Here is a 14,130-nt window from a genome sequence, read left to right on the forward strand (position 1 = left end):
CAACACTCGTTCCTCAAATAAATGAACGGGGTCCTGACTCTTTATTTCAGAGGATCCTGAGGGAGGCTGGACAAGCAGCAGAGGAGGCTCGAAATATAATTTCCCAAAATTCAGCAGAAAGCCAAATTGTGCCAGAGGATTGGAGAAACAGATAGTCAAGGTCAGTCAGCACAGATTTCTATTCGGCAAGTCATCTCTCCAAAGAATTCTGTTTACATGAATTTTCAAAAAGCAAATCACTAAGTGCAAACAATTCATGGCTGCAGTGTGTACCATCTAAAACATACGCTGCAGCAAGTTAACAAGGCTACTTCAGCAGCAACTCTCAAAACCTGTAACCTCCACCATATAGGACAAGGGAACACTATCGGAAGACTCCCAAGTCTCACCATCCTGACTTGGAACTATACTGCCGTTCCTTCACTGCCACTGGATCAAAATCTTGGAACTCCTTCCCGAACAGCACTGTGGGTGGACCTACACCACACAGGACCGCAGTTGTTCTAGAAGGTCACCGCCTTCTCAAAGGCAATTAAAGATTGTCAATAAATACTAGCCTTGCCAGCGACACATCCCAAAAATAAATTTAAAAAAAGGAAATGTGGCCACTTAGAGCAGAAATTGAAGGATGGGAAAAAGAGGTGCAGTGAGTGGTGTGAGAGTGTTGGGGTGGATTTTGTACATAAGAGATTGGAACTTGAGGATTGAGAAGCTAAGGAAACAATGGCAAAGATTTTACTGATAAAGGTGTGGTAAGCCATATGATAAGACTATAGATGTGGGGATGGAGGATGAGAGATATACTAGTGGGTGGGCAGACGGGAGTTTAATGCAGAAAAATGTGAAGAACTTCATTTTGGAGTAGGGAAAGGAAAAGACAAGATTTTAAATGGAGTGGCAGGACCTTGTTGTGCAGGATACAGTAATGAAGTGGGACCTGAGATAAGAATTCAAAACCAGACATGACCAATTATGAAATTTAGTTTATTACAATGTGGAGAGAACCAGATTAAGTGTCCAAGAAAATCTCACCTCGTTAACTAATGTTTTCAAGGAAGACAGCCTGCCACCTCCCCTCACCCCAACCACCAAACAGGGCCGAGTCCACATGTGCGACTCTGCCTGTTCAATTCACTAGGTATTTGACCATCCCATACTCACCCAACATGTACAACAGATACACATAACTGGACTGGGGATTGAACTGGATCAGTGCATATGGGCTCCCCAAACATCGGACAGTGCATTACCAGTGCACTGATGAGGGGGCTGGCCTATTCCCTGCCCCAGCCTCCCCAGCTCCCCTTCTCTTCCCCCACCACCCCTGTAGCATGACATACCTGCTGTTTGAAGTACCGTCTGTCTTCTTCATCAACTAGAACCAGGTTTAAGAAGTAGCGCACAGAGAATTTCTTGTTAACATCCCTCATTGTTGGTGTTAGATCATATCCTGCCAGGAAGAGTCTGATTGGAATGGATTCACCTTTATATACAAACAAAAAGAAGTTTACCTTGGAATGAACAAGCCAGCTTTATACAGTACTGGTGATGATCTTTGTACCTCTCCCAAAGGCATTGCTTTTTGAAGTACAATTCCACATAAAACAGCCCTGTGGTTCCTCTTCATACACAAGCCCACACAGACGTGTGCTACTTCACGGGTAATCAGAGTGGCTGGGTTCTGATCAGAAGAGTCTAAATGCTTTGCATCACGAAAACTACTTGTGGATTCAGTAGCCATTGATTGAACAGTGCTATCAATCATTCCAGAGCTAATAAAAAGGCTGCCACTTCCACTTTTCACTAGTTAGTAAATAGCAGATCATGGATCCAGAAACAAGGCAGTTCAGTTGTGAGAATTTGCAAATCAAGTCTACAGGTTTATTAAATCTGCAACATGAGTTTGCTTTAAATAAATTCTGGTGAGCAAAAAGAATCCACAACAAAGCACAGCCTGACTGGGGCGCCACACACTTTCAGCACAGCTCGCATGGGATCGGAGCTCTGATTCAGAATACAACCCAGTATCCCATTCACAACTTATTCCACCCCACATTGTTTGTGCATGGAGACAGATGAATCAACTAACAGCTTTGGGTCCTTCACCAGTCTTACTTTATCTACGTAGTTTTGACTTCCAACATGGAACACTGTTCTAATTGAACTTAATTTGGCATGGATTGGCTGGGTGCAATAGCCCCAGTGAGAATTCTTTGCAAGACATTGCCGCCTCTGGCTTGGCATCATCTACAAGTGTAATCACTTTGTACTGAACCCATAATCCAGGTCACTTACAGACACTAGGCATAGAGGGGATCTGGTTCAGATCCTTGGTCAGCCCGATTCAATACTTCCCACTTCAGTCTCGCGACTCTTATGACTAATATCTGTTGCCAGTTAACACCCAGGTCCTACTCTCAATACTGAATGTGGTGCAACTTTATCAAAGGATTCTGAAAGATGTAATAGACTACATTATATCATTTCAACTTCTCTCCAACCAATCTGAGCCATCACTTTCGAAAAAGCCAGGTGAGTCTTCCCCCTTATCAAGCCTGGTTGACTTGCACTCTTCCCATTATGGAAGTCAGGTTAATGGATCTCAATGGCTGAGTCTCCATTTAACATGGGAAATTCATCTGTCCCTTTCAGGCAGTCAGAAACTCCCTCAATGATCAAAATCTCACTAAACCTCCCCCCGCACCAAACCCCCCCCCCCCCCCCAAACCAATACTGTGTGGGTCTGAACAGGTCAATCTGTCTTGAGTTCAGTAATTTTTCTGAAGTCTTCTTTGGGATATAAATGAGGTAGAGATCTTACTCCCCACTGAGTATTCATTTCACCAATGCAAAGATCGGCCACTTGCAATTAAATTCCGTTTTTTCTAAGCAGTAACTGAAAGGCTGCATGTTGAAGTTCTCAGGATGAACCAGTTATTCCCTTGAAAGGTCCAATGGCAGTATTCAAAGCCTGGTATCCCAGTCTGCTAGCAACAGACCTCCAACTACCACCCCACACCAAAATAAAAACTGGCCATTTAATTTACTTTCTGGGGACTCACCATATGCAAAATGGTTGCCACATTTACCCATTCAATTCATAAAATTTCTAAATAATTCATATGTGAACTGTTTCAGATGTTTGCCAGTCTTACTGCATGTGGGCTATTGCTACCCAAGTTATTGCATGAGGCAATGTGAGAGGCTAAGGTACTATATAAAAGCAGTTACTAAGTTAGTCCCCCTTTGGTGTCTCATTTTAAACAAGCCCAGTGACATCTAGAAAGAAAAGTTATCTATGTACTGAGATATACAGCTGCTCCCAGGGGTGGGACATTCCTTTAAAACTTTTAAATTGTGTGGGGTTAAGTTTAAAAAAAAAATTGATGGTGTGAGCTAGAAGTCTGCCATTTAAATCAGTCTAGTCAGTCACTTCCTCCCTCACTGCTGCCATAAGTGTCGAAGCTCAGCTATGGATGGCAGTAACTAAACCTTATGACCAGACTATCAAGACACTTTTAGCAGAAAGATCACACCCATCACCTCACGCCACCATCTTAACCAGTGACAGGCATGTACCCACCAATAACTTCACCCTGCTGAAATACAGCTCTAAAAAAGCTTTCCAGACACAGTCTGAGACTACCCTGCTGTGTGGTTCCACAGTTTACAAGGACAGAGTTCCATAGCTACTGTTACACTTCTCTGAATTCCTGAGACATCATGTGGGGAGCAGCAGGAAGTTTACAGGATGGGGATGAGACCAAGAATTATAAACACATCATCTGATCAGGAGAGAAAGCTTCAGTACCAGATAACATCCCTCTCCACAAGTCTACTCCTGCTAGTTATGTTACGTCAACATTCCCCTGAACATCAGCTCACTGCCAGCAACCAGCACATTGACCTTTATCTGTCAGTATTCAGAACTCAAATTATCTACTTGCAGATTATTAAAACTAACTAGTTTGCGAAATAAGTTACATTTATGTATGTCTTTAGGGTGAGACGTTAAATCGAGGCCCCATCCTCCCTACTCTGGTGGATGTAGAAGATCTCAGAGCACTATTCTGAAGAGGAGCAGGGGAGTTATCCCCAGTGTCTTGGCCAATATTAATACATCAATCAACATCACAAAAACAGAATATCTGTTGATCACATTACTGTTTGTGGCAGTTTGCAGTGCGCATACTGGCTGCTAAATTTCCCGGATTACAACAGCAACTACACTTCAAAAAGTACTTCATTGGCTGTAAAGTGCTTTGAGCCATTCAGTGGTTGGGAGAAGCACTATATAAATGCAAGTCTCTCTTTTCTTTATGTATTGACTTTAACATACAAAAACATCCCAAGGCACTTGACAGAGGCAGAAAGGGTATCAAAATGGATGCCAAGCTCAGGAGCAGCAGTTTAATGAGTTCCACCCTTGTGTGCTTTGTCAGTCCTAAAAAATGCCCTGCCTTTCTGAACCACTTCCAAGTATTATTGACCTGCTCTATTTTATTCCCAGATGCTGACCAACCTGGGTGCAGTCCAGCAATTTGTATTTAGGTTTCGAGCATTCTCAGATTTTTTTGGCTGAGATAATTACAGTGTAGTTATACCTTTAACAGGCGCTCCATCCATTATTTCATACTTGGCAATAGTTTCCGTCTCAGTGGTTGTACTGGGACCTAATCAAAAAAAAGGACATATCAGGCAATTGATGTATCCAGGTCTCAAACAGCAGCAGAATTCAGCAGCAGTTCCCCCCAGGTTAGCTTTGCTGTCCTTACCGATACCGGTGATCTCTTTTTTGATCAGCTGAAGTTCCATATGCTGGATTTTGATTCTCACCAACAGGAAGTAGATCTTACCGACAATCACGTCCTTCAAATGGTATCTATTAAAGAATCGAAAGCACAACCAGTGTAGAATGCAAAGCTTATGGCTGGAATGGGCACTTGGATATATACAAATACACACACACACACTTGAACCAGTTATAGCTAAAAGCAATGTAGTATATTGTATTCACTGCTCACAATGTGGTCTTCTCTACATTGGGGAGACCAAATGCATCTGGGTGACCGCTTTGCGGAACACCTCCGCTCAGTCCGCAAGCAGGACCCTGAGCTTCCGGTTGCTGGCCATTTCAACACTCCCCACTGCTCTCATGCTCACATCTGTGTCCTGGGATTGCTGCAGTGTTCCACTGAACATCAATGCAGGCTCGAGGGACAGCATCTCATTTACCAATTAGGCACACTACAGCCTGCTGGACTGAACATTGTGTTCAATAATTGCAGAGCATGACGGGCTCCATTTTACTTTTATTTTTAGTTACTTTTTTCTTTTTCCTTTTTTAAATTTTTTTGTGTTTATTTTATTTCATCTTAGTTTGTTCAGTTTGCTTACCCACTGTTTTTTTTCAATGTTTGTACTTGCAGCTGTTCAATTTTCAGTCTGTTAACACCCTATCTGCACTAATGCTTTGTCTTGCAACACACCATTAACATATTGTTTGCCTTTGCTCCACGACCTTCTGGTCAGCTATTCTGTGACCTTGTCCTATTTACACCTTCTCCTTTGTTATCTCTTGCCCCACCCCCGCTTTACTTGCTTATAACCTTTTACATTTCTAACATTTGCTAGTTCTGAAGAAGGGTCACTGATCTGAAACGTTAACTCTGCTTCTCTCTCCACAGATGCTGCCAGACCTGCTGAGTATTTCCAGCATCCGCAGTATTTTGCTTTTATTATAGCTAAAAGCAATGCTGTTTAGGAAGCATCAATTTCTACTGATCTGCTGTAATCTATTTCTTCTGTGTAATCTCATTCATTGCAAATCAATGCAACTAGCAGTTTTAGCCTGAATGATAGGCTATCATATTTTCTGCCCTTTGAGCTGAACAGGTGACAGGTAGCCTAGACAGTATCTGGTGCACACAGGCAACTGTTAATCAGGCAACATACTACTCCCATTCACAGCAAAGAGGTCACAAATGTTAGATTATAGACAGCTGCCTTTTGCTTTGAACACAAATGAATAGTAGGCAGACCTAGTTACCCGGCAATAACTCACCCAAAAGTTAGGAAATAAAACATAGGCTTCCATCCATAGGAGAATGCCTGCTTACAGAAACGGTGCAGCTGCTCATATGAGTACAGGTGCTGGGAAAGTGCAAACTGTCACTGGTGATATCCACTCTGGAATAAGCTCTGAGAATGGGGAAGTGCTCCCAGAGGAGTGTCCAGGAAGATTTTAGACATTAGTGGACCACAGGATGGACGTGTATAACAGACTTGAAGAAAGGCAGATTGGCAGTGCATTCAGGATGAATTGGCATTTTGTTTTTACTAAAAACGGAGCTGTATTACCATCTGTTGAGAAATGGATGGAGATCACATATACTAACAGAGCTATTGATTCATTATTCCACAAGAACAAGAGGATGAGCTTAGTGCCCCTCAGTGAAAACTGGGAAGGTTTTCTGGGAAGATAAATACAAGGACTTTGGGCTCAAACAGAGCAGGGTCAATGGGCTGAATAAACTAAATCACTTCTGCTTTGTACACAACGCCTTTTATCAGACGCCGGTTTTGCTTCCAAATCTGGTTTGAACACTTCTCGGCCTCCACTGGATAAGGTTTGTCTGTAGGCAGACCTCAAGGTCAAGTTGGCAGGAGTGAAGGCAATCCTGTGTTCTCTTACACCCAAGGGGAGAGAGAGAAAGGAGAGGCTGGAAAAGCTGCACTTTGTGTAAGGAGATTTCCCAGTTAACCAAGGACTGTAAGTCAAGCCATCCTGCCCAAGAAGAAAAAAAAGACTCGCATTTATATAGCACCTTTCACGACTACCAGACATCCCAAAGCGCTTTACAGCCAATGAAGTACTTTTGAAATGCAGTCACTGTTGTAAGAAATGCAGCAGCCAATTTGTACACAGCAAGCTCCCTCAAACAATGCAATGTGATAATGACCAGATAATCTGTTTTTGTGATGTTAATTGGGGGATAATTATTGGCCAGGACACCAAGAATAAATCCCTGATCCTCTTTGAAATAGTGCCATAGGATCTTGTTTCCACCCGTGAGGACAGATGGGGCCTCGGTTTAACATCTCAGTCAAAAGACAGGACCTCCAACAGTGCAGCATTCCTTCAGTACTATACTGCAGCGTCAGCCTTGATTTTTGAGCTCATGTTCTGGAATGAGACTTGATCCCACAACCTTGAGAGACTCAGACGAGAGTGCAACCAACTGAGCCACCGTTCTCACTCCGGACAAGGATAGAGAGAAGTAAAGAATCAAATCAAACAGCTGTCAAGTATAAGTGTCCCAGAGCTGCGATGACTCACTTTGACTTGTTGTATTCAAACTCTATGTGTAAGCAGTCTTCAATGCCCACTTCCATTTTGATGGAGTTGTTGACATCTGGGTATGTGGCGAGCTGGTGCACAATCAGATCATATTCCTTCACCAGGTCACTCAAGCTCCGCACTATTGTCACTTTCAGGAAATATCTGGGAGGGAAAACAATGCAACAAATGAGATCACTGGTTTACAAGAAAAGTAGATTCCCAGAAATCCTGCTTAAAATAAAGCCAAAAGCCCCAGAATCTCTAAAACAGGATGGGACTTTCCATAAACCATAAAATCAACAGCACCAGTTAATATTCAATGAAAAAAAGCAATGTTAACATAATTAACAGCTGGAAACAATCCTGGAATGTCCCAACTACACTTCCCCAAATCCTGCTGGTAAATATATGAAGTCAGTCTCGTATTAGGGGCACTGCCAATGGTCCTGTACATAATCCAGGTACCCATCCTTCACAAGTGAGCCTCAGCATCAAGTGTTGTGAGGTGTTCGATAGAGGAGAGCATTAGGATGAAGCCTTTCTTTAATGCACACATTTTCCAGTAGATGCCCAGTGGACAGTGAGAAGCAGGATCATTGATGGTCATTCGCCAACCATAACCCAGGCAGAGCCAACTGTGGTGTTCAAACTGCTCCACTGGCTAAGGTGAACCAACTAAGCAAGAATCAAGCAAAGACCTCTGCTCTGTATGGCTCATTGTAGACTGCGCAGTCTAACTACTTACTAGGCCACCTAGGAACCAATTTTGAAACCTTTACAATCCTTTAGTAGGGTTTTAAGTGTATTTGCAAAAAAAACCTAGAAAATCAGATTTGGAAGAGGCAGCAGAAGTTACATTGGGGTAAAAAGGACAGACTTGTATTTCTATAGTGGCCTTTTGTGACCCCAGAACAGCCAATGAAGTATTTTTGAAGTACAGCCCCGGTTGTAAATGTAGGAAAGGCAGGAACCAATTTGCACACAGAAATCTCCAACAAACAACAATGAGATAAGTGACCAAATAATATGTTTTAGTGGAATTTGTTGAAGGACATTCACCAGGGAGAACTCGTCTGGATCATCTTAGAATAGTGCCATAGGATCTTTTACACCCGAGAGGACAGGGGGATCCTCAGTTTAATGTCTCACCCAAAAATCAGCACCCCCGACAAGGTAGCACACCCTCAGTACTGAGTTGAAATGTCAGCATAGAGTTTTGTGCTCAAGTCTGCGGAGTGGGACCTGAACCCACAATCTTCTGACTCAGGGAAGAGTGCTACCACTGAGCCACAGCTGACTAGGGAGAGCACAAAATCAAGATATCTTTCATGGTTAATGAGACACTGTCCTGGAATTGCCTGTCCAATAGCATTTTGGGAGCACCATCACCACATGGACTAAAGTGATCAAGGAGAAGCCTCATCACCATCTCTGGGTATCTAAGTCTGGGCAGTAAATTCAGCCTCGCCTGCACTCAGAAATTAAACAAGGGGAGGACTGGCTGCCATGGGCTTGAGCCACAGACCCACACTACTAACTACCTGTTGCATCTGATACTGAATTAATCTCATTCAGAAAAACAAGAATGGCTTGCAAGTCTTTGAACGTGCCACCTTTCCCAGAACTCCATGTTTGAATCCCTCCAATCAAGTTTCCATTTGTCAAATTCATAGCACAGTGGCGTAGTGGTTAGCACTGCAGCCTCACAGCTCCAGCGACCCGGGTTCAATTCTGGGTACTGCCTGTGTGGAGTTTGCAAGTTCTCCCTGTGTCTGCGTGGGCTTCCTCCCACATACCAAAGACTTGCAGGTTGATAGGTAAATTGGCCATTAGCAATTGCCTCTAGTATAGGTAGGCGGTAGGGAAATATAGGGACAGGTGGGGATGTGGTAGGAATATGGAATTAGTGTAGGATTAGTATAAATGGGTGGTTGATGGTCGGCACAGACTCAGTGGGCCGAAGGGCCTGTTTCAGTGCTGTATCTCTAAACTAAACTAAAACTAAAACTAAATACCACAGTCTCATCTCAGTCACAAATGACATCCTATGTGACTGAGACAAAGGCCAATTATCCCTCCTCATCCTTCTCGACCTGCCTGCAGCCTCTGGCACAGCTGAGGACACCATCCTCCTTCAACGTCTGCCAAATGCTGTCCAGATGTGTGGAACTGCTCTCGCCTGGTTCCATTTTTATCCATTTAATTGTAGCCATATTATCACTTGCAATGACTTATCTTCCCATTCCAGCACTGTTACTGCTAATTTCCCTCAAGGATCGATCCTTGGTCTCCTCCTAATACCCGCCTATTCACTGCCCCTCAGCAACACCATCCAAAAACATAGTCAAGTACACTGAATACACCCAGCGTGACCTCATCACCACCTCTCTCAACCCCTCTGTATCTCTAAATTGTGACACAGCTTGTCTGACATACAGTACTGGATGAAGTAGAAATTTCCTCCAACTAAATATTGGGAAGACTGAAGCCATTGTCTTTGGTCCAAGCCACAAACTCAGTCCCTCACCACCAACTTCATCCCTCTCCCTGGCAACTGTCTGAGGCTGAACCAGATTGCTCGCAACCTTGATATCATACATGACCCAGAGATGAGCTTTCAACCACATCAATGGCATCACTAGGACCATCTATTTCCACCTCCGTTATATCGCCTGATTCCTTCCCTGCCTCAACTCATCTGTTACCGAAACAAATGCCTTTGGTTCCCTCTAGCCGTGAATATTCCAACATACTTCTGGATGGCCTCCCAAGTTCTACCCTCCTTAAACTGGAAGGCATCCAAAACTCTGCTACCCACACCCTTGCTTGCACCAAGTCCTGATCATCCATCACCTCTGTGCTCAGTGACCTACAGAGGCTCCCGGTTCAGCAATGCCTCAATCATAGGAATGGTTACAGCACAGGAGGTGGCCTTTCGGTCCATCGTACCTGTGCTAGCTCTCTGCAAGAGCAACTCGAATATAAAATTCTCATTCTTGTTTTCAAATCCCTCCTTGGCCTCACCCCTCCCTATCCCTAATCTCCACTAGCCCTACAACCCTCCAAGATACCTACAATTCTCCCATTCTGTTCTCTTGAGCGTCCCTGATTTTAATCACTCCACCACTGGGAGCCACGCCCTCAGTTGCCAAGGCCCAGGCTCTAGAATTCCGTCCCAAAACCTCTTAGTATCTCTCTCCACCTCCCCCTTTACCCCCCCCACCCTTTAAGACATATCTCTTTGACCAAGCTTTTGGTCATCTCCCCCAGTACCTCCTAATGTGGCTGTGTCAAAATTTATTTTACGACACTCCTGCAAAGTGCCTTTGAACACTGTACTACATTAAAGGGGTTGTGTAAATACAAGTTGTTGTTGCTGACAGAGGCAGGATTAAATTCACCTAGAGAGAGCATTTGTCTGCAGTTGGACCGATGGAGACCGAACAGTGTAGATGCTAAAGATGGCACTGCCCATCACCTCCATGAGGACAAAACATTTACCCAGACGGTTACTGAACAGCCCAACTGTACATTGCAATTCAGACCTTTACACTAACATGAACACTAGGCAGCTTTTACTAATGGATCTCTAAAGCTGCCACATATCTAATTTGTTGAAAAGGGTACAATAGGGCAATGTACAATTGGGCTGTTCAGTAACTGGGTAAATGTTATTTTGTCCTCATTGAGGTGATGGGCAGTGCCATCCAGTATAACCTCAACCAGCTCCAAGCAACACCAGCTCCTGGGAGGGTGAAAAGCAGTCTGGTCTAACAATGAGTCTCATGGGTTCCATTCCTGGTCTGTGGCGTTAGCTGATCTCAACCCTGGCAGCAGCACTGGCACAATGGACATCAGTGAGCAAGGGAGTTGAGGGAAATACAGGGCAGAAGTAGGAAAAACATTTGCCAGTGTTCCTACTGATCACCCAGTGACGCCAATTGGAATTAAGCAAGGGGAGGATGGAGCTTACCTCTGATGTCTCTTCAAAAGATCAGTTAGTCACATCCTGTAAACTCACTGTGCAGACTATTCCTCACAGAATGGTCAATGGAAACCAGGGAATTTGGAATTAGGGGCAGGGCAGGGGGTGTTGCTGGAAAGAGTGTACAAAGGACTCAAATCAAAATTGGTTAAGCTGTACTGAAAATAGTTACCTCAATCTGACATTGGCCCCTATATACGATTCATATGGCTTTTCCACCTGCATGAATTCAAAGTCATAGGTTCTGCTCTGTGTCAGCTCTCCAGGCAAGGCCAGCTCCTTCACCAGGTTCACAAACTCATGTGTGTTACTCTTATCACTAAAAAGCTCTGCAACAGAGAAGGAATAGAGGAAAGTGAAAGGCAGGTGTAGATCTTTGAGTCAACCCCCTCCCCTTCTCCAAGACTGTGGTGGGAGGCATTGCATGCTCAGCAATAAGCGTGTCAATAGGGGGAGAGCCGATCCCATCATCAGTTGGTTCTTAGTCAATTGAAACTTACATTTTTTGTCTAGAGAAAAAAAATTGAGCCCTACCCCAAAAATGGATGGCATGAGCTTGGAAGCAGAAGGGAGTTAAACAGAACACACTGGAACTGAAGAGCGAAGAGGTATATCATTACAATCCAAGGAAAGGATCAATGTTTTAGATTTTGAAATTATACCAAAGCAAATCCCGACTCCCGGCTCCAATATTACACCACATCTACCTAGACATACTCTGTATATAGCCACACTTTATAAGCAGATAAATGTTTCCCACGGGGTTTTCCAATGTTGAGATGTCCAGTCGGTCATCATCATTGCCTGCCATATTTCCAGATGACTGCTTCACTATGTGACTGTCCATTGTTCAGTGAACAGCTCCCTGCCATGCTGGCAGCAGGCAGAAATGGTGAACTTCCACACTGACCAGTGACTTCAGCCTCACCAGTTAATAGGAGAAAAAAAATACATTTTTCTAGCTCTTCAACCCAATGCAAGGCACGTCAGACAAGTTACTCTGAAGTTTATTTGTACCTGTTCACATTAACCCGCTGGCTCTGTTGTTCTTCGCCAAGGGCCTCCTACCTCTCAGCCTGTACTAGTTTTCCCCACTTCCCTTCTTATCCTCTCCAGATGCACCCCCTCCTCTGCCTCATTCCCAACCCTTTTGCCCAGCTCCTCTATACTTTCAATTAATTTGAACACTACTACTCCCAGTCTTCACTGACTCATTGTACATCTGAGTGAGTATAATCAGTCAGTCAGTCTTAGCACCTCTGGGATGGGAGGGGAGAGGACTGTTTAAGAAGCCTGGGATCCTGGCTCTAATTGCTATCCAATGACTCCCACTGTAGGGCAGGCGATAACAGGACCAGGCTCAGCACTTACAGCCTGAGACTCTCACTTCCAGGGCTTGGAGAAGGATTGATACTTAGTTGAGGTTCTAGATGACTGGGTCCAGGAACTGTATCCCAGCACAAGCCAGCGTCTGGTGAGGACGAGTTAAAGAGAGAGATTAAATTGGAAATAATTCTGATCATTGGGTGGTGTGGTTGAAGCCAGGATAGGGAACAGTATATCCATAAAGCTGTTGAGGCTGGTATCTAAATCTCAAATCGCATTCCACAAACATACATGATGCCTAGCAAGTGCCCGAGGTAGTTTGCAGGCCCTTATACATACCTAATGTCTTAGTGAATAGCTACCTTTAATAAAATACAGAAACTTAAGACTGCAGCACCCCCCATCAACTGTGACACAGCCCAACATCTGTATTCAGGACTGAGATGAGGAGAAATTTCTTCACCCAGAGAGTGGTGAGCCTGTGGAATTCGCTACCACAGAAAGCAATTGAGGCCAAAACATTGTATGTTTTCAAAAAGGAGTTAGATATAGCTCTCGAGTCTAAAGGGATCAAAGGGTATGGGGCGAAAGTGGGAACAGGTTACTGAGTTGGATGATCAGCCATGATCATAATGAATGGCGGAGCAGGCTCGAAGGGCCGAATGGCCTACTCCTGCTCTTATTTTCTATGTTTCTATTCTTCAAACAGATTCAGAATACTGAAAATAAACTGGGACCCTGTTAACAGAATACATCAAATACACAAGCAGACAGCCCTCAGCACTTAAAATATACATGCAGACCATTTAGACAGTAGACAAGCACTCCTAAATGCAGTCTCCTTCCTCCACTCTCTCTCTGTACCACCACCCCACCTTCCCCCCCCCCAACCCCAATGAGTATCCCAACTCTTCCTGATGTCCTGTTCTGCCCTGTTGGCAATGGAAGCCGAGCCTTAAGTGGACTTCACCAGATGTCCACTTCCAGCCAGGATCACTGATTAGAGAAAACAGAATGATTTCCCACTCGAGTATTGCTGAAAATAGAGACATGTTGTCGAAGCTTTTCATCTTGCACTCATCAGGACAACCCTCAAGAATACCAATGTTTGAGAAAACAACAACTTTATACTGTATGAGGAGAGTGCTGATTGGTTGGCAAGTGAACTCCGAATGGTAGAGGCGTTGCCATGGAGAATGCACCAGTTTACGGTGATTGGCAATTAACTGCCAAGCTTTACTTGAATTTTAATCCAGGCAGTGGTGTCGAGTGCACAGCTGGGACAAAAAGCAGCGCACAGCAGGAGGAGCAGAGGTCCAAGAACAGTGCAAGGATAAATTGCAAAGTGACATGACAGCCTGAAGTCACACAAGGTGAGCTTACCAGTAAGCCTTTAATTTAAATTAATCAACTATAAAGCAAGACTAGATCAATTAGTATAAAATTAAAGCTCATTTGATAATTTATCATAAAATTA

At 43.9% G+C, this 14,130-nt stretch overlaps 1 protein-coding gene across 1 annotated transcript in view; it reads right to left on the reverse strand.

Annotated features, from left to right (window-relative positions):
- vps26a (VPS26, retromer complex component A) overlaps positions 1-14,130 on the reverse strand; it is a 66,392-nt gene that overhangs the window by 7,264 nt on the left and 44,998 nt on the right. Inside the window, exons 4-8 of the mRNA XM_068052397.1 lie at positions 11,500-11,656; positions 7,340-7,504; positions 4,776-4,882; positions 4,605-4,673; positions 1,341-1,483 (exon numbers count right to left, since the gene is read on the reverse strand). Coding sequence (XP_067908498.1) covers positions 1,341-1,483; positions 4,605-4,673; positions 4,776-4,882; positions 7,340-7,504; positions 11,500-11,656 — 641 coding nt within the window. The remainder of the gene's footprint in view (positions 1-1,340; positions 1,484-4,604; positions 4,674-4,775; positions 4,883-7,339; positions 7,505-11,499; positions 11,657-14,130) is intronic.

The sequence above is a fragment of the Heterodontus francisci genome, chromosome 20 (genome assembly GCF_036365525.1).
Source record: "Heterodontus francisci isolate sHetFra1 chromosome 20, sHetFra1.hap1, whole genome shotgun sequence".
Lineage (NCBI taxonomy): Eukaryota > Metazoa > Chordata > Chondrichthyes > Heterodontiformes > Heterodontidae > Heterodontus > Heterodontus francisci.